This window comes from Mobula hypostoma, chromosome 18, assembly GCF_963921235.1.
Source record: "Mobula hypostoma chromosome 18, sMobHyp1.1, whole genome shotgun sequence".
Taxonomy (NCBI): domain Eukaryota; kingdom Metazoa; phylum Chordata; class Chondrichthyes; order Myliobatiformes; family Myliobatidae; genus Mobula; species Mobula hypostoma.
This window is the reverse complement of record NC_086114.1, coordinates 22,478,382-22,499,805: the sequence shown is the minus strand read 5'-3', so window position 1 is coordinate 22,499,805 and position 21,424 is coordinate 22,478,382. Positions and strand designations below refer to the sequence as shown.

Genomic DNA, 21,424 nt, shown 5'->3' with positions numbered 1-21,424 from the left:
AAACATCTGATCAACTAAAGGTGTTTTCTATTTTATTAGCAGAAAAATAAAAATGTCATAATGCAACAGTGACATCACAATGGTTTCAACCAACAGATAGTGATTTGCAAAGAGAGAGGAAAAATTCAAAATTAAATTAATTTGTATTAAATTCGGTGCTTAAAGTGGCGTGCTACATTCAGTCATAGTCATACTTTATTGATCCCGGGGGAAATTGGTTTTCGTTACAGTTGCACCATAAATAATAAATAGTAATATGTAAATTATGAAGTAAGTCCAGGACCAGCCTATCAGCTCAGGGTGTCTGACCCTCCAAGGGAGGAGTTGTAAAGTTTGATGGCCACAGGCAGGAATGACTTCCTGTGACGCTCTGTGTTGCATCTCGGAGGAATGAGTCTCTGGCTGAATGTACTCCTGTGCCCACCCAGTACATTATGTAGTGGATGGGAGGCATTGACCAAGATTGCATGCAACTTAGACAGCATCCTCTTTTCAGACACCACCGTGAGAGAGTCCAGTTCCATCCCTACAACATCACTGGTCTTACGAATGAGTTTGTTGATTCTGTTGGTGTCTGCTACCCTCAGCCTGCTGCCCCAGCGCACAACAGCAAACATGATAGTACTGGCCACCACGGACTCGTAGAATATCCTCAGCATGGTCCGACAGGTGATAAAGGACCTCAGTCTCCTCAGGAAATACAGACGGCTCTGACCCTTCTTGTAGACAGCCTCAGTGTTCTTAGACCAGTCCAGTTTATTGTCAATTCGTATCCCCAGCTATTTGTAATCCTCCACCATGTCCACACTGATCCCCTGGATGGAATTTAACGTTCCAATTCCAATTAACGTTCACCACTGTTATATCATTAAACATCAACTGGTTTTATTCACTGCATAGCACCAACATCAAAAGGTTGCACACTCAAGAGTCACTCCAAGCTCTTGAATACACTGCAATCTCGTAGCATTCTTCAATACAGCATTAAATCAAGGCTCTCTATCACCTCTGTATGTGGTCATTTATAAGCCCATACATACTGTATTATCCAATTCTCAGATGAGATTATTCACATTATCTTCCCAACATACTTCTTTCCCATTACCTACAAGAACACTGAGCCAAACACTTAAATATCCATCAACTGTTAACATGCAAAATTGCACAAATATCCCAGCTCAAAAATTGAAACATCTGCCGAGATTATACTGTCCACCAAAAAGTGATGATGTGAACTTCTAGCTTAAAGAGTTAAAAAACTGGGGTGATCATAGTCCCCCCACTCCTCTTAAAAAAGAGACGAAGTCCACTAAATAAGCAATTTCTTTCTTAAATCCAATTATAGCTGTTCTGCAATTCCCAACCCTCTCCCCAAAAGATCCTGTTTAGTCCAATAACTAATGCCAATACTTTACCAATTACTACTTCACTGATGAGTAGACATAAAGACTGTCCACAGCAAAACAACTATAAAGTCAGAGTAATTAACCAGGAGACAATTTGACACAATTGCTAAATGGTCTCTTCCTAATGTTTAATTAAACTGTGAAAAGCGCAAATATCAAGTTTAACTTGCAGCAGACAACTGTCACAATTAAGCATTCCTCATTTTCTGAGTATTTTACAAACGAACCTGAAAGACAAGGAGAAAATCAAAACTAAACCAGAGGAGGAGGGTTAAAGGGGACAGTTTAGAACAATTACAGTATGATCTGAAAATTACTTTATACTTTATGTCAATAACCATTCAATCATTCGTTTCTTGAACTTTGATCACTTTGCATTAAAATTGACTTTTCTTTTTGTTCTGAAATGATATTTTCATGTAAAAATTGTGTAGATGTTTTCTAGTGATGCTCGTGGGAAAGAAGATGCATTTTAAAAGACTGGGACTGAGGGAGAACTGAATGTGTGTGTGATGCAAATGCTGAATAGTTCAACATGAAATGTTCCCAATATTGTGATATGGAATTGTCAAAATTTGACATGTTGCAGGAAATACTTTTTTTTATTAAGTACTCATTATTATTAAGTACTGTTGCATCCAATCTATACATTACACTAAAAGCTGGGCAACATAGGTAAAAGCTATTTAGTTGCTTATGCCTACATCTCAAATCTCAATGGATGATGCCTTGTAACAGACTCAAATCCTTCCATCTTCCCTCACCCAAAATGCACTCTGTAAGCAAGTCACAGGCGCCACCTAGCGGTTCCATTTAGACTTAGCACAGCACACCACGGAGTTGCTTAATTCAGCTATGGCTCCATTTAACAAAATAAACAAATGATTACTTTCATAATGAATTGATCATGGGAGTCTGAAGCTCTTGCTCTATTAAGACTTTCATGCTGAACGCATGCTAGCTATGTTAATTCTACAGATTCTCAAGACTGTGTCAAATATAACAAGCATACTGATTCTGTCATAACAGATGGTGATGGTTTCAAAAACTCATTTACATAATTAAACAACCAGTCCATATATCAGAATGAGATTGATGGAAAGGTTGGAAATGCAACTCCAAATTTAAAACAGCTTGAAAGAATATTTTAAAACTGTTTTGTAACCTTATACTTAAAACTGTGCGAAAAGCAAACTTTACAAAATTATATAATCAATTCCTACATTAACATCTATGTCACAAATACACCAATGGCAACACGGGCCACCACCGTTATGTATCAAATCTTAACAGGAGCGGACCTTCTGGCCCACTGTCCCAGTTCATATGGTGTCTTCGGCAAAGCACCACACCAAAATGTTTCACAGAAAGTAGGGCATATAACCATAAGATCGGAAGTAGAATTTAAGCAACATATCAGAAGTAAAGCGATGTGGATTGGTTGATGAAGGAATTTGAGTTCAGGTCTCAATGTGCCATTTATCAAATATGAGGCCACAGATATCAGACTAGAAGAGATAGTAAGGCATAGGCCAAGAAAGGATTTGAAAACAAGGACGAACACCTTTAAGTAGAATCATGATATTTCATAACGAAGAGGCAATTTAGGTCAAAGAAACACAAGGTGATGGATGGAGTATTATTCATTTCTGCTGCCATAATCCCACTTTGAGACAACTCTGAAAGTGCATTTTCTGTAAACACATACAGCTTTTTTGTGCAATGCAGAGACTGGATACAGAACAACCAGTTTCACATTCAATTTATATACAGATATATAAAACATACTGCAGGGTTATTTCTGAACGGTGGCAACATGGTTCAATACTAGCAATCTTCATTTTCCACAGCTGGTATGTACATAGCAAGATTTTAAAAAGGGAACAAGTTTTGTTTTTAATAGCCCTTAAGCAAAAGTGACATAGACTGATGCATTACAGAGAAGTCAAAGATAATTGCATTTACAGTACCAAATAAAGGAGCCATCAAATGAGGCATGGATGCTGAACAGAAAGTGAAAACTAAACTGAGTTATCTCAACTGACCACAGGGCTCCATCCAGCAAGCACCAGAATAATAAATCAATGAAGCAACAAACCATTCAAGGAACGGCTGCAATGCATTGTAAAGGGCATAAAATCCTAAACACTGTAGTTAAGTGTATGGTAGACAGAGGTGGAGCAAGCACCCAATATCAAAGACTGAATGAGACTTCAATTAGGGTATTACAAGCTACATAAGGATAGGGTAGAATGGAGGAAGGCTGGTCATGATTGCCAAACAGTTGTAGGAGCCTCAGGACTGCCATGGTCAATCATCACTGCCAACTCACCTCATACATTAGAACAGCAACACTAAGGTTTCAATACAGGCAAAGAAAAAGGCTTTACAACAAAATCTAAAATCACAAAACCTTCCAGATACATCTACAGATTCCTTTGAGATTGGTGCATCCTTCCTGCATTGCCTGCATTTCAGTTTCCAGTTAGGGTGGAATCAGATGAATGGTCTTAGATAAGTAGTCTCAGAACTATGCTGAAACTGATTAAAGTTTGCCTTCCCTTAATATCAGAATCTTTCAATTATATTGTGTTGATGGTCCTGGAAGCATAAAGACAACAATGCAGCAAACATGCAAAGGATTGTTCTGATCGTTATTTTGTTCAATTCATACAGAAACAAATAGTTTCAAATCAGTTACAGAAATAGTTGCTACAAAAAGTATGTACACAAACACGTAAATAAGGAATAACTTAATTGATAGCATGAGTTGGAAGGATAAGTGGTTTAAAGAACAACATTAAATTGTGCTGGGGAAGACATGCATCACATGACTTACCCTTTATCCTCCATGTGTTTTACTCAAAGAATAAGTGACATCTCTGTTAGTCATTTTACCGGTATAATGCATTTGGGTACAAGAGCACTGACTCAAATATTAGTATCAAATCAGACATTACACAAAAAGCTTATATTATCCAGTAATACTCTTAAAACTTCCAAACATACATTTTTAAAATACAGATCATGTATTAAGTTTAATGGGCATCCCATTATATTAAAAAATAGTTGTGAATTGTTAATCTCAAGCTTTACTTGTGGATCAAGATCACAGGAATTCTCCAGTGCAGGAAAGTAGTGCATTCACTGCCCAGAGATGCAGATTTGTTCTGAATCCTATTTCTGTATAAGATTGGTGAAATGCACCAGGTTTGTCCGTTCTCTTTTGCATCACTGCAAAGATGTTGCAAAACACATGCTAAATGCCAACTGTCAACATTGAAGGTTTTATTGCACTATATTACTCAGCTGCATCTTACAACAATGGAGAAGCTGTGGAAACAATGGAGCAGAAAGTAATGCAGCAATGGAATAGGTACAGGATGAGTTTCCATGACACAGGACAGCTATGAGAAAACATGGAACAGAGTAGGGCTTCAATTTCTTTCCCCTGATGTGATCTGATGGAACCGCAAAGTTGGGCACATCAACGCAGGGAAGTCTCAAAGAGGAAAATCTAACAGAGAATTCAAGTAGAAATTGACTATGATTTGAATGTGAACAAGCAATGAGGGATTGTTGAACTGTTTAGTATCATGTGCATTTGTTGGTAAAGCTAAATAAACACAAGGGAAGCAGATATGTGGATGGGGTGAGGCGAAAGTGAGTGGAGGAGGCTTCTGTAAAGTAACAACACCAGGCCAGGGCATTTTGGTTGAAAACCCTGTTGCAATTAGCATACAACTACACTTAGGACCAAGAGAATCATGTTCTCCTGGGCGTCCAAATGCTAAAACTCCACTTGGGATGTAACATCACCACCACCTTCACACCCAATTCTCCACAACAGTACAGTAAGATAGTGACAAATTTCTACAAAATGTGGAACATATCTGTAGGGCAGAACTGGAGAATCAGCATTCTCAACTGCTACAAAGACAAGAAAGGTTTGCGGAGAAGATCAGGGGGAACAAGGCAGCCTTAATGAATTCATCGAACAGTTGAGATGAAGGAACATAAATGCCCTGCATCGTACCTGCCATGCAGACACTATTAATTAATAAAAGAAGCTGCCACTGTGTCTAACGAGGGAGCAAACCACATCAGTCATTTGAACAAGCAGGAAGGCAGAGGCAGCCCACAGCTTTACTATTTCCTATAAAAGAACAATGGCAGAACGCCTTGGCAATGAACATTTAGAAAAGCAAACTGAGCAATAAGATAAAAAACAACAAACAACAACAGGAATTCTGCAGATGCTGGAAATTCAAGCAACACAAATCAAAGTTGCTGGTGAATGCAGCAGGCCAGGCAGCATCTCTAAGAAGAGGTACAGCCAACATTTCAGGCCGAGACCTGACGAAGGGTCTCGGCCTGAAACGTCGACTGTACCTCTTCCTAGAGCTGCTGCCTGGCCTGCTGCGTTCACCAGCAACTTTGATGTGTGTTGGTTGAATAAAATAAAAAAATAAGCTTTATATTGTTCGACATTTCATTCACTCATTTTCAAATATGTTGTGACAAGTTGCCATCAGCCCAAACCATTAGTATTTCAAACTAGCTGCTACACTGTACAAGATTGTACAAACGTTTACTAATTCACTGCTATCGTGAACGGATTATGGAAACCTACGCTTCAGTTCAATGCTTACCACTTGTTCCAGATTGCCTTTTGAGTGCTGTTATACAAAACAACAAAAATTCTCTCTACTATACACCAAGTCAATTTGAGAAAAATTTACACCAGTCATCAGCGTCTTCAGTAAGATTTTATGAACTATTATAAAGAATGGATATAGATTCAATATACCATCAAAAAGCAGTTTTCATAATTTAGTAAGTCGGTTGCTAAATCACCTCTGCACACGATTGAGAAGGTCTGTCTGTAGAAGGGGGAGAGCTGAAGATTCAAGAGCTTTTTCTCGCTCCACCCTTGTGCTCACAGGAATCACCCAGTAGCTATGCCCCAACGGTCACAGAAAAGATTAAGACAGAGACACTTAAATAAGTTCAACAGAACAACAAGCTAAGCTTTAAATGTTTGTACAGCAACCATTTCTCATTATTACAAAATAGTTAGTAATTGCAATGTATCTAGTCCAAATAGTTTACTTGCAGATTTACTGCTTGCCTGTATAGGCAGGTAAAAGAATGCTCTAATTCAACCAGTCTTCGCTGCAGGTTTGTCAGTGCAGAACGAATCAATACGCCTTCCATCACCATATGCAAGTTTCATCAGTCGCCTGCTTCATTCTGCAGTCACTTGAACATCATCTACCCACAGAAGAACATACATCGTTCATGACATCTTCAATGTAGTGCAGGTCATCGCTTCTCCAATTTCTTAAATTTGGCTTCTATAAAAGAGAAGAACAGAATGCATGAAAATTTTGAGTTACACTTGGAAAGGACTCCAACTAGGATATTATTCTTTGTCTATTAAGGATTTGTCCAGATATGTATGGTCGCATAAGTTTGCTTTGTGGAACAGGTAAATATTCATGTTAAATTTTCTGATCTATCTCAGATCCAGTAATCTCCTCAATCACAATATTTAGTGATGCATATTGGAACACATCACATTTTTAATGCAATGATTAGACAACTGGGCTGTAACAACAAAGCAAAAGACCATTAAGGAGAACTTGAATGGCTGCCTACATAGGTACTTAAGGACTTTGTCACATAGCAAATAAGACACTTCATTACAAGTTCAAAAATCACAAATTTAGCATCAGAGTCACAAACTATCACGACAGGTTGAGCAACTGGTGTGCCAGTAATTCAATGTTCAGGAATCATTGGGCTGAATTATAAATGCACTTACAAAAACACAAATTCAGAGAAGGAGTAGCCTAAGCAACCTCTCAACCTCATTCCCCCACCTCTATGTTTGTTCCTCTTTTTAAAAAGACCATGATTGATCTAACCGTAAGCTCAACTTTTTATTTCTGTCTCCCCTCGGTAACATTTTACTCCCTTGTTAATCAAGACTCCATCTTTCCTTACATTAAACATTTTTGAAGAGTCATTTCCTCAAGTGTTTGTAGGAGAAAATTTCCTAAAACTCACGATCATGAGAGAAGGAAAAAAATCACCACACCTACCATAAACCAGTGACTCCTTATTTTTAAACAATGACCCCCATTTCTCCAGTTTCTCCATAGGATGAAACATCCGGTCCACATTCACTGTATCAAGATTCCTCAGATTCATTAAAGTTTCAATCGAGCCCCTCTACTCTTCTAAAATCCAACTACAAGCTAAGCATGTTCAATCTTTCTTCAGAAGACAACCATTTAGTCTACTGAACTTTTGCTAGTGTTTCCAATGCATTGACAGCCTTCCTTCCTTAAATAAGTACCTCAGATACAGTCACATCAATGTGTTTATGTAACTGAAACATAAGCTCTTTACTGTTATGTTCAGTTCTTCATTCTGTAATGAAATCACTCATCATTTAAACAACACTTTTTAAAATTTTCTAAAATTAATTTTACATTTTCTATATTATGTGCCATTTGCTAAACTTTGCCCATACCTTTAACGCTTTTATAAACTTATGTAATTTCCTTATGTCCACTTAACAAATCTTATTTCTATCTTTGTGTCATCAATATATTTACCAACTATTCCTTCATCCAGATATTTATATAAAGTATAAAAAAATTAAGGTCCCAGCTCCAATCCCTGTCAACATACACTCTAACCAGAAAAATACTCATTAAGTTTAATCATGTTGGCCAATTAACCACGAGTGTTTATTTTTCAATAATCTTAGATGCGAAGGCTATGGTTACCTTATAAGGTAACTGGAGAATGCACCCGAACAGGTGTATGTAACAAGCAATACTTTATTGACCTTCTGGAAACCAAAGTATAGCAGATCCAATAATTTGCCCTTATCCACAATACACATCAATTCTTCAAACTACTTCAATATATTGCTTAACTATAACTTACTTTCAGAAGACCATGTTAGCTTTGACTGATATCATTGAAATTTTATAGTGCCCTGCAATAAAGTCTTTATCAATAGCTTTTAACATGTTGCTACTAACGGAACTAACTGATCATAGATTCTTGCTTTGTCTCTCTCCCGTTTTGAATAAAGGGGTTATATTTTGCAATCTAATGGAAAGGTAAGATTAATCAAATAACTTGCAGCTAATCAAAGTTCAAAGCAAAATTTATTGTCAGGGAACATACATGTCACCACACAGAACCTTTTTCCTGCAGGCATACTTAGCAAATCTACAGAACAATAACTTGTTAACAGGATCAACGAACAACAAACTGTGTAAATGCAAATACAAATAAATAACAATAACTAACAAACATGAAATAACAAGATAAAGACTCTTTAAAGTGTGACCAGTGGTTGTGGAAACACTAGAAGGAGAATGAGTGTAGTTATCCCTTTTTGTTCAAGAGCCGATGGTTGAGGGGTAGTAACTGTTCTTCAACCTGGTGGTGCAAGGCTCCTGTACCTTCTACTTGATGGCAGCAGTGAGAAAAGAGCATGGCTTGGGTGGTGAGGATCTTTGATGATAGATGCTGCTTTACTACAGTAACGTTTCATATAGTTGTGCTCAATGGCTGGGAAGATTTTACCATTGATGTACTGGACCGAATCCTTTACCTTTTGTAGAATTTTCCACTGAAAGGTATTGGTGTTCTCATACCAGGCCGTAATGCAGGCAGTCAGCACATTTTCCACCACACACCTATAGAAGATTCCCAAGGGTTTTGATGACATGCCAAATCTCTGCAGACTCCTGAGGAAGTACAGGTGCTACTTGCTTTCTTTGCAATTATATTTATATGACAAGATAGGCCCTCTGAGATTGTGACATCCTGGAATTTAAGGTTACTGACCCTCTCCAACTCTGATCCTCCGATGAGTACTGGCTCATGGACCTCAAGATTCCCTCTCCTGTAGTCTATAATCAGTTCCTTGGTCTTTCTGACATTGAGTGGGAAGTTGTTGTCATTACACCACTCAGCGAAGTTTTCATTCTCCCTCCTGTAGGCTAATTCATCACCACCTTTGATACGGCCCACAACAGTGGTGTCATCAGCGAACGTGTATCTGGTGTCAGAGCTGTAGTTAGCCACACAGTCATAAGTTTAAAGTGAGTAGAGCAAGGGGCTAAGCACACATCCCTGTGGTGCTCCTGTGCTGATGGGAGATTGTGGAGAAGAAGTTTTTGTCAATCCGAACTGATAGGGGTCTACAAGTGAGGAAATCCAGGATCCAATTACACAAGTGGATATTGAGGCCAAGGTCTTGGAGTTTACTGATTAGTTTTGAGGGGATGATGGTATAAAATGCAGAGCTGTAATCGATAAAGAGCACCTTGACGTATACATCTTTGCTGTCCAGATGTTCAGGGTTGTGTGAAGAGCCAATGTGATGGTATCTGCTGTAGGCCTGTTGCTTCAATAGGCAAATTGGAGTAGATCCAAGTTGCCATTCAGACAGGAGCTGATATGCTTCAACACCAGTCTCTCAAAACATTTCATCACTGTAGATATACATGCCACTGGACAATAGTAATTTAGACAGGTTACCAAGGTCATCTTGAGTATGCTTGAAGCAGGTTGGTACCACACACTGCTGGATTGAGAGGTTGAAGATATCCATGAACACACCAGCCAGTTGGTCAGCACAGGTCTTCAGTTCTCAGCCAGGCACTACGTCCAGACCGATGCCTTCTCTGGATTTACTCTCTTGAAGGCAGCCCACACTTCACCTTCAGATACTGAGGCCAAAGGATTATCAGGAAACATGGGGGATGATGGTCCCTTCCTGTTCTGGTGGTCAAAGCGAGCATAGAAGGCATTGAGCTCATCTGGAAGCCAAGCTCTGCTGTCCCCGATGTCACAAGATTTAACTTTGCAGGAGGTTATGGCATTCAAACCCTGCCATGGCTATCGAACATCCCTCGTTGATTCCAGTCTAGTCTGGAATCTCCACTAATGCACTAAGACAAAAATGAAATCCATCTGGACCTTGAAAATGGTCTGCCCACGGGTTCAGTAATCAGTTCAGTAACATTTCCCTGGTGATTATACTCTTCACAAGCTCCCCACTCCCTTTCACTCGTCCAACATATAGTATGTTCTGTGACTCTAGTGAATACTAATGCAAAATACCATTAAGTCATCTGACATCTCCTTGCTTTCCATTAATTCCCCATACCCATTTTCTATTGCCCTAATAGTCTTTAACTCTACATTATATGCTTATATTGAATATTACTGGATATTCTAACTTATTTCAAAATATGAAGCATTCAGTACTATTTAAGGAGCAAAAATGTTTCCAAAACTGCAAAAATTGTCTGATTGCTACAAAAAAAGCATGAGATCCCACCTAGTTTCTTGGAGTACGCATCCAATCTGTATGCTGCTTGTTCCAATGCTGCGACTTGTTCCTCAATCTGATTAATCTGATCAAGGTACGGTTGTAGACTTGTATCTGGGAAACAAAAGATCATACGAATTTTAATTAACCTCTTTGTAACGGTAACTTGAAAACAAACCAAAACCACTGAGAGGCTAAGCCAGGGTACTCAACACTGTATGATGCGTTTCCAAATAACGAATTTCCAAATCAAAAAAGGTATGTTCCATCCTTTATTACAAAACCAGCAAAGACGAACAATCGTGCAATTAAAAAACTAACAAAACTAACTAGTGATATAATGGTCTAACTTGTGGTCTAATAGTGATATTAGTGTTTGAATAACATAACTAAGTGTTCTAATAGCATTCCAATTAGTGATCTAGATAGCATTCCAATAACATCCCAATTAGTGATCTAGTTAGCATAATTAAGAGGTCTAATAGCATTCCAATTAAAGGTCAACAAAAAAATATAATCCCCTGTGGCTTACCCACTCTCCACTACACTAAACTATAAAATATACTCATTTGCTTCTACCATGCCCCAACCCACGTGACAGATTACCCATATTAAACACCACAAAATACAATACAGACAGAAAATAGATACATAGCTCCTATACTCCTCTTCCTACAGAAAGCCAACATAAATAATTTTCTGAGAAATAAACTGAAATGCTCTGCAGTTAGCTGATTCTACAGAAGTAAAATTTTGTTAGAGGTGATTATGCTTTTGCCAAATTATTGAAAACATGATCATACAATAGCAGTAAGCAACATATGATTAAAATGTGATACAACCAGCAGGTTGAATTTAGAGGCTTCAAAACATTAGTGTATCTTCTCCAATCTGCACAGTATGCTAAACAAATCAACTACTTCAAAATAGAAAATTACAAGTTTGAACTGCAATTTTCCTTCTGGAGTGCTTCTATGTTGGAGGCATCCTTTTGTATTTGGTAACCTCATCAGAAAGTAGCCACAGCAATGATGTACTTTTGACATCAATGCAAAACATTCAGACCTCAGAAGGTTCATGAATTCATGCCTTCAGTGTTAAAAATTAGACACAATTCATAGAATTGTATTGTAAAACTGGATTTTAGGTTCAATAAGGTCATTTAATGTCAGAGTAATGTATACAATATAAATCCTGAAATTCTTTTTCTTCGCAACATCCACAAAAACAGGAGTGCCCCAAGGATAAATGACAGTTAAATGTTAGCACCCCAAAGCCCCACCCAGCTCCCCCTCCCGCACACAAGCAAGGCAATGAACCTCCCTCCCCCACCAGCAATAAAAAGCACTGAGCACTCGAGCGTGCAGCAAAGCATCAATAAAGACAAAGACTTGCAGTACTCCAAAGTCTACTCATTCACCTGGTAATTTGACAAACCACAGGCTCTCTCTCACCCTAATAAGGGAAAAAGAGGCGTCCCCATTTTATCTTGGTCCAACCATGGTCGTGCTGCTCAATTTATACATAAATATTCAGCTCTATTTTCCCACCTCCAGTGGAGATTTACCTATAATCTACACAGTCACTGGGTTACATAGGGGATCATTCTAGAGAACTGTCTACAGCCAATTTCTTTGTAGATTAGAAACATCTGTTTGCAATAGCTACCTGTAGAACACAGACCAGTACAGCACTGGACAGGCCATTTTGATACTAAATGACCTCCAGCTGTGTACCACCTACATCCCCTCATTCCCTTCATATGCATAGGTAAAAAGATTCCTAAGCTCCAGCAAACCGCCTGCTTCCACTACTCTCAGTAACCAATTCCAGGTACCTATCACTCTGTGTAAAATAAATGTGCCTCATGTTACCTTTAAACTCTTCCCCACCCACCCTTAAAAGCATGTCCTCAGATGCTTGACATTTCTACCGTGGGGAAAACACTTTATCTACCCCAACTGTGCCTGTCATGAATTTAAAAATCTCCCTCAACCTCATGGGAGAACTACCCAAATTTGTCCTAACTTTCCTTATAGCTCATACCTCCTAATCCAGACAAACCTCTTAGCCATTGAGCCATAGAACACCACAGCACCAGAAACAGGGCTTTCGGCCCATCTAGTCTGTTGCTGTTCCTTTCCTGTTGCATCAGGAGGCAACGTTGCTGTTTCTTTAGCATTTTTGTCTGTTTTTTTACGAGGCCAAGTTGCTAGCTCAACGCTTAACACAACATAGATAGAAAGCGTGCAAGGAGCCGAACACGGGACCACTCACCTCGAAGTCTGGTGTGGATGACATACTAGCACCTATCCAAATATCTCTTAAAGTGTTTAACTTGAACCCACATCCATCACTTCCGCAGGTAGCTCATTCCACACTTTCACCGCTGTCTGAGTGAAGACCCCCCCCACATGCTCCCCTTAAAATAATTCACCTTTCACCCTTAACCCATGAGCTCTCTGCACCCTCTCCAGTCTCCGCATCCTTCCTATAATGGGGTGACCAGAACTGCATGCAATAATTTCAGTGTGTCTGACTGAAGTTCTACAGAGCTGCAGAATGACATCCTTACTCTCATATAAACACTTGCTCATTTCATATATACTTGCTATAATTCTTCCATTTCATTGAATAGTTACCCAATGTGGTCGACAATTAAACAAATGGAATAAATACTATATACAGTCATTAATGGATACCTCGAAACATCTTACTCTTGCAGGTTGACCACCACACATCCAGAGTGATTGGGACCTGTGCAGTGCTGGATTGGTGATTTGGCCGAACCACTGATGGGTAGGTTAGGATTAAATAAATGAACACCTTTAACCCACTTGATGATCACCTCACTCTTGGATAATAAAGAAAAATGAAACAACAAATGAAAAGCACTTCTTGCACAAATTCACATACTGGTCTGCCACAGTCAACTCCATAAACAGGACAATATTTAGCCTTCAAAGCGTATAATATGCCATTGTTCAGGGGTTGAATTAATGACATACAGTTAGATGGCAAGTAGATACTGTAAACATTATTCTTTTACCAAGAGTTTGGATTTTGGATGTGTAGAGCAGTTATCTAAAATCAGCATTATCTTAACAATTTTCGTCCAGACCAAGAGAGTCACAGTGAGCTCTCACTTCTGGAACAAAGTAATGTCTAAACCAGTCCAACGCAATCCTTTTGTTGTTGTCATGGTAAATTACTGGAAACTGCTTCAATTCTTTGAAAGCTCTGGGACATAAACTTTTGCTGATGACTAACGATCCTGCAACATTAGAGCATCCCAACACAATGACATGACGTTTTGATGCTTTATAACTCCTGGTGACTCTGTATCTCTGTAGTCAGTGTTCATCTTGGGAGTACAACGCCAATATAAGGCCATTTTGTCCGTATTGTAGACCTGCTCAAGACTTAAATTTTCATCAGAAACTAACTTAGTGAACTCAGCAGCTGCTTCTTTGTCTGACCACTTTTCACTGTACACTGCACAAAAATTTATGGCATTTCACTGCTTGAAACGCTGAAGCCACCCTTCACTGTAATCACACTCATAACCCAGTCTTAATTTTGCATGAAATAATTTTGCTTGTTCCTTCACCATCTCTCCTTGACAACTCTACACCTTCACTGACGCAGAAGTTAAACCACTTTATCTCGTTGAGAACATCTTCCATCCTTATGCACATCTGGTTTTCGATTCACTGTCAGCAACGAACAGGGGCAAATTTTCTTTTTGTTTCTACGGTGTAAGAGCCTATGTTATACAAGTTGCATCTGCTTTTCACAGCCACACCTCTGTCGAGTTTTTCCAGAACTTCCACTTTATCTTGAATAGGTAAAGTGTGGTGTTTGCACTTTACACCACGAGAAGCACTTCCTTTATTCAAAGAAGACATGACTGGGGCCAGATAAGCACAGGTTATAAAAATTATTGCAGAATAACACAGAAGAACAACTTGCATCTTTTAAAGACCATACCAACAGCTGATTCTGCTAATGGCACCATCAAAACAGTGGCGACGGATTGGCATGGCAATGTGGGAAATTTGAAATCAGGCTGGCAGAAATTATGTCCAAACCAGCAGTGGAACCAAATTACTGGTTGCCGGATTTGAGGTAGCCGACCTGTACAAGCTTGAAAAACACTTTAAAAATATTTGAGAGAATTTGTGTAAAGTCAAGTCCTTTATAACCCAGGAGCCCTTGTATTATGAAAGGACTAAATGCTTATGCACATAAATTCAATAAAGCTGTTAGATTCAACCCTGAAAGTCTTCACTCATCTTGATAAACATTGAGGACTTTGTGTAGAACAACCAAACAGGCAGTTTTCAGCACCAACTTCACCAATCTATGTAAATACAGTGTTCAGTACTCAGCTTTTGAAGTGCACACGACAGTTAAAAATTAAACTTAATTAGCTTATGATGTGTATTAACCATATCAAATCATTGAGCCAAGAAACATCAAACAGATGCTAATCTAGAAGAACTTTCAATAACTAAGCTTAAAATTTACTCAAACAAATCTATATGTATGACCGAGAAGGCGCAACAAGGTTCACAATTACACATTGTAACCATGACTCCCTCCCCCCCTTGCAATCTCAAGTACTTACATTTCTGATTTAGATCTTTGAGGTTGCGGTTAATATTAACGGCGATTTCCTTCATCTCCAGGTACTTAAGGCTAGTCAGTTTGTTCATGTTCTCCAACAGTTTGTAATCTTCACAGGTAGCTAAATAAAGAGTTTAACACACATTAATATATTTATAAACTATTTCTGTAATGTGCAGCTTAGCAATAAATTTATCAAAGATTGCAAAAGGTGTAAGCAACACACAGAAAATGCTGAAGGAACTCAGCAGGTCAGGCAGCATCTATGGAAATGAATAAACAGGTGTAAGTTGTCATTACTCAGCCGAAAGTGACACAAACAACGTTCAACTTCAAACCGAAGACAGGTGTCGGATTGATGGTGATGGATTCTGATGTTTTAATCCAAGATTCTTTCAGAAGTCAGGAAAGTGGTACAAAACTTGCTGCTTCACAATCGTTTTACCAAGTATTAATAGAACAAAGAGGAAGTGAAATGAACTGACAGGACTACTAAGTGAAGGGAGAGACAAAACAACTAAGAGACACAGCGACTAAGATTAAGATTTTAAGACCTCGTGGTGCAGCTCTTTTATACCCATAGATAAGGAAATTTCATTCAAATTCGTAGATAAGAGTCAACCAGTGAACACGAGGAAATTTGCAGATGCTGAAATTTCAAGCAATACACATAAAAGTTGCTGGTGAACACAGCAGGCCAGGCAGCATCTATAAGAAGAGGTACAGTCGACGTTTTGGGCCAAGACCCTTCATCAGGACTAACTGAAAGAAGAGCTAGTAAGAGATTTGAAAGTGGGAGGGGGAGGGGGAGATCCAAAATGATAGGAGAAGACAGGAAGGGGAAGGATGGAGCCGAGAGCTGGACAGTTGATTGGCAAAAGGGATATGAGAGGATCATGGGACAGGAGGCCTAGGGAGAAAGAAAGGGGGAGGGGGGGAAGCCCAGAGGATGGGCAAGGGGTATAGTGAGAGGGACAAAGGGAGAAAAGGAGAGAGACCCAACACAGACTGGGAGGTTATTTCGCTGAACACCTACGCTCTGTCCGCCAGCGAAAGCAGGATCTCCCAGTGGCCACACATTTTAATTCCACGTCCCATTCCCATTCTGATATGTCTATCCACGGCCTCCTCTACTGTAAAGATGAAGCCACACTCAGGTTGGAGGAACAACACCTTATATTCCGTCTGGGTAGCCTCCAACCTGATGGCATGAACATTGACTTCTCAAACTTCCGCTAATGCCCCACCTCCCCCTCGTACCCCATCCATTATTTATTTATATTCACACATTCTTTCTCTCTTTCTCCTTTCTCTCCCTCTGTCCCTCTCACTATACCCCTTGCCCATCTTCTGGGTTTTTCCCCCCTCCCCCTTTTCTTTCTCCCTAGGCCTCCTGTCCCATGATCCTCTCATATCCCCTTTGCCAATCACCTGTCCAGCTCTTGGCTCCATCCCTCCCCCTCCTGTCTTCTACTATCATTTTGGATCTCCCCCTCCCCCTCCCACTTTCAAATCTCTTACTAACTCTTCCTTCAGTTAGTCCTGACAAAGGGTCTCGGCCTGAAACATCAACTGTACCTCTTCCTAGAGATGCTGCCTGGCCTACTGTGTTCACCAGCAACTTTTATGTGTGTTGCTAGTCAACCAGTGAGATAGCTCTTATTTAAATAATGCAGTACCAAAAAAGGCTTCCAGAACCATACCAAAGTAGCATCTAGGGAACACAGTGAACTTGCATATACATATTGTGGCCACTAGAAAACACACTAGGCAGTTACTTGCATACAAGTAATTACATAAAATACAAGTATATAACTAATTGTTAAACCACAAAAATCAGTTGAACAATCTAATCTAAGAATTAAACAGTCAGATCCAACAATTGCAAATGCAGCTCTTCAATCAATTAACTCATTTTTCAGATTAACAAGCATAATAATATGATTTTTTTAAAAATAAACCCTGCATTCTGCATTAGCAACCAGGCATTCACCATGTCAAGAGATATATCCCAATCTTAGTTTTATCCTTTAGATCTTAACCTGCTTATTTTGTTCCTTCATCATTTCCCAGTCAGGAGACACATACACCAACTGCCAAACACAAAAGATTCTGCAGACGTTGGAAATATTGGGCAACACACACAAAATGCTGGAGGAACTCAGCAAGTCAGCAGTATCTATGGAGGGGATATAAACAGTTGACATTTCAGGCCGAGATTTTAAATGAAGTATGCTGAAGCATCAACTATTTATTCCACTTCATAGATGCTAACCGACCTGCTGAGCTCCCTAACACTCTCTCTCTCCTCCTGCAACATCAAAACAAAAGCAAAATAAATTCTAGTCATTGACTCTCACTACCTTGCCTCCTCTTCATTCCCAAACATACTTATGCTTTTTGACCTTGCCAACCTTGTGCAGTATTTTAACGGTCACATCTTCCAAATGTTTAAGTCTTTTTCCATCCCACCCTGAACTCACTACTTGGTCTGTTCAAAGGAAGCCTATTTCACAATTCCTCCTGCTTTTATACTAAACTTACAAAAGTTCTTTTCTATAATTGAAACAAACGGAAATGTAGTTTTATTGGTCTGGTATTCTCCAAATATACTGACTCTGTTTACGTCAAGTATCTTGCACCACTAAAGTTAAGACTGTAAAGTGTATCTGTCATGGCCCTAATCTTGAAAGGTGGAATTGTTTGTCGCCACCCACAGCTCCAATCTGCAAATTAAATTTGCTGACGATACTACATTGATTGGCCTCATCTCAAATAATAATGAGGCAGCCTATGGAGAACATGAACAAACTGACTAGCCTTAAGTACCTGGAGATGAAGGAGATTGCCGTTAATATTAACTGCAACCTCAAAAGATCTAAATCAGAAATGTAAGTGCTTCATATTTCTGGATTGCAAGAGGAGGGAGGGAAATGGTGAAATACTGGAAGTTTGAGAAATCGGTGTTCATGCCATCAGGTTGGAGGCTACCCAAATGGAATATAAGATGTTGTTCCTCCAACCTAAGACAAAAATCTTCAACTATTTCTAAAACTGTTGTACTGAAAATGTGCAAAGGATGATTAATCTGGTGTGAAATATGATACATGCTACTCAAATTACAGAGTACAGTTGCAAGTTTTAATTCCTACAATATAAACATCAAACTAACCTGTAAGCTCTCCTTGCAGATAGACAGACATTTTGGTAAACATATCCTTACAGAGTTCATTAATGTCTGGCTCTGAAGGCTCTGTAGCTTCTTCCGCTGTCTCCACTCCAAAATCATCTGTCAGAGAAACATTTTAATATAGTACTTCTGGTCATTGCCTCCAAAAGTGGAGTTGAGGACAGGAAAACAAAACAATATCCCACAGGGCAGTTCTGAATATATACAGCTGGGCAGAGGGCAGACCTCAGATTGTTAATTTTATGTATAACTGTGGAGATGTTCTACTCAAAAGAATGAATTTACATTTAATATTTTATTTTTTGTAAACACATGCAAATCGATTTTTATGTTAGCTGGTAAAGTTTGACTGCAGCATTCTTGGAAAGATTGGTATGCAACTGAGTAATGAATTGAGATCCAAAACATCCCAGTTAATGTCAAGTTGGACAACTTCAAAAAAATCCTCAAGGAATTAACAACTTGCAATCTTTCCAGTGCCACAATAGCAAGGAAAGTGACCATCAAAGAACAATGTACTATAGAGTAACCAGATCATTGCACACAAATATTGAACATTAAAAATAGCAAATGCAGCAAATCTAAACTTAAAACAGAAAATGTTCTTCAAGTACTCAGCAGGTCAGGCTGCATTCATGCAGAGAGAAATGGAGTTAACATTCCAGGTCAAAGTTCCTATGAAAGAACAAGGAAGCAGAGAAAAGAAACTTGTAAGCTACAGAGAGAGTGGAAGATTTCTCTGATAGACGAAAAACCAATGGTCACCCAGGTTTTACTATTATAGACCCTGGAGATATATTCCCTACCCCACCTTCACTGTAGCTTAACAAGATTTTTTTCTCTCCTTCCCTGTTCCAGAGAAGAGTCTTTGATCTGTTACGCTTACTGTGTTTCTCTTCTCACACAAATGTGGCCTGACCCGATAAACATTTGCAGCATTACCTAAGCAGGAAGCTCCAGAGTGTTTTAAAACAGCTACCAACTAGACATATTTTGCACTACCTATCAAACCACCTCTAATGGCTATAGTGGATCAAAACTATTTTACAAACAAGAACACTTTAAAGTATAGATGTTGCCGATAATATGGGGATTTCTCACAAAACTGGCAATTTAATAATAATCAGTTTTTTTTAATGATATTGATTGAGGAACAAGTATTGGCCAGATCAGCAAAGTGAATTCCCCACTCTTTTAAAAAACAATTTAGCATATCAATGTGAAACGGCAACTTGATTTACAGTCTATGAAACAACGACAACAGGACAGCAATCCTGCAACATTTCAATGAACATCAAGGATGAATGTTTGTCCTCCGATCGTTAGAAGAGGTGATGAAAATGGAAGTTCAATGGGTCTGAAGCTGCTTTGTTTGAAAAACGTTTGGCCCAGCTAACAAAATTTCCTCTCACTTATTTTCCTTCAATAGGATGAGTCAGGGCTTTGTATGGTAACTGCTCTGCCAAGACTGCAAGATACTGAAATGTGGACATAGTTCAGCAAATCACACAAACCAGCCCACCTACCAAGGACTTTGTTTACATTTCTCCCCACTTTTGTAAAGCAGCCAACATAATAAAATATCAATAAAACACCAGATTTTCTCTTTTCTCCCACTCCCATTGGGCAGATGTGCAAGCACCTATCACCAGTTTCAAGGGAAGCTTCAATTGTAGTCTACCACATAATGGCCTTGCACTGAAATGTTCCCACAATCTATGGACTGGCCTTCAAAGACTCTTCATCTCATGTTCTCAATATTTAATGATTATTTATCTTTTTATATTTGCAGAGTTTGTTGTATTTTGCACACTGATTGAACACCAGGTTGGTGCAGTCTTTCACTGATTCTATTATGAATTTATTGAGTATACCCACAAGAAAATGAATCTCAGGATTGTATATGGTGACATATATGTACTTAGTCAATTTACTTTGTCTGCCTCCAATGCACTTTCTGTACCAATGTAATATTAGTGAGCATCCAGATGTTGCTTTTCCCTTTTACAACTTCCATCTACTGATATAATGCATTGTTTGCACGATTTGTTTTTTTTCTTTCTCTACACATTGGGTATTTGTTCGTTTAATAGGTTCTACTCGGGTTCTTTGTTTTGTGGATGCCTGTAAGGAGATGAGTAGGGGATGGAACAGTTGATGTAAAAGTAGATGTAGCACGTACAGAGAATAAAGTATACATACTGTGACAGTAAATGTACTTTGAACTTTGATGCAATGATCTGTATTGGTCGTCATGCCAAACACAATTTCCTCAGTACATCTGGCAACAAGAAACCAACTTATTGCTTTATGCAATTTAAATGAATAATTAGGTGCACTACATTAAATGGAGGAATAATGGAGATTATAAATTATATATTTTAATTCAAAAGGTAGTGAGCTTCTGGAACTCATTAGTAAAAACTGGAAAAGAACATTTTAAGAAGTGTCTGGATGTTTTACAATCAACAGTGCTATAGACTAAGAGATGAGAAGTGAAACTAAGGGCCTTTTTTCAGGCGCCGTGAGCCCATGACTGGGGTACGGGCACCGCCGGGCTGCAATCTCCTCCGAGGGTCAGACCGAACAGGGTGTTGGCGCTAAGGGGAACATGATGCGGGAGCCGTGATTAGTATATAGAGTCTGAAGGGATCCAACCCGAGGCATGACCGACTCCAACTGCTTACCGGTCCTCTTGCCTCCGCCCCCTGGCACCTCCTGCTCTCCCTCATGCCCGTGACTGCTATCCGCTGCGCCAGCCTCAAGCTCTGGGCCTGGACCTGCGCCTGTTTCGTCTCGGAGCCGCGGCTCCACCTCCGCCATCTTGCC

At 39.2% G+C, this 21,424-nt stretch overlaps 1 protein-coding gene across 1 annotated transcript; it reads right to left on the bottom strand.

Moving 5' to 3' along the window:
• Positions 1 to 3,034: 3,034 nt before the first annotated feature.
• bloc1s2 (biogenesis of lysosomal organelles complex-1, subunit 2) lies at positions 3,035 to 21,424 on the bottom strand. The gene is made up of 5 exons (XM_063070584.1): positions 21,283 to 21,424; positions 18,578 to 18,694; positions 15,407 to 15,526; positions 10,786 to 10,890; positions 3,035 to 6,763 (listed from the first exon to the last, which is right to left on the bottom strand). The coding sequence occupies exons 1-5, from the start codon at positions 21,416 to 21,418 to the stop codon at positions 6,732 to 6,734; spliced, it is 510 nt and encodes a 169-aa protein (XP_062926654.1). The 5' UTR covers positions 21,419 to 21,424; the 3' UTR covers positions 3,035 to 6,731.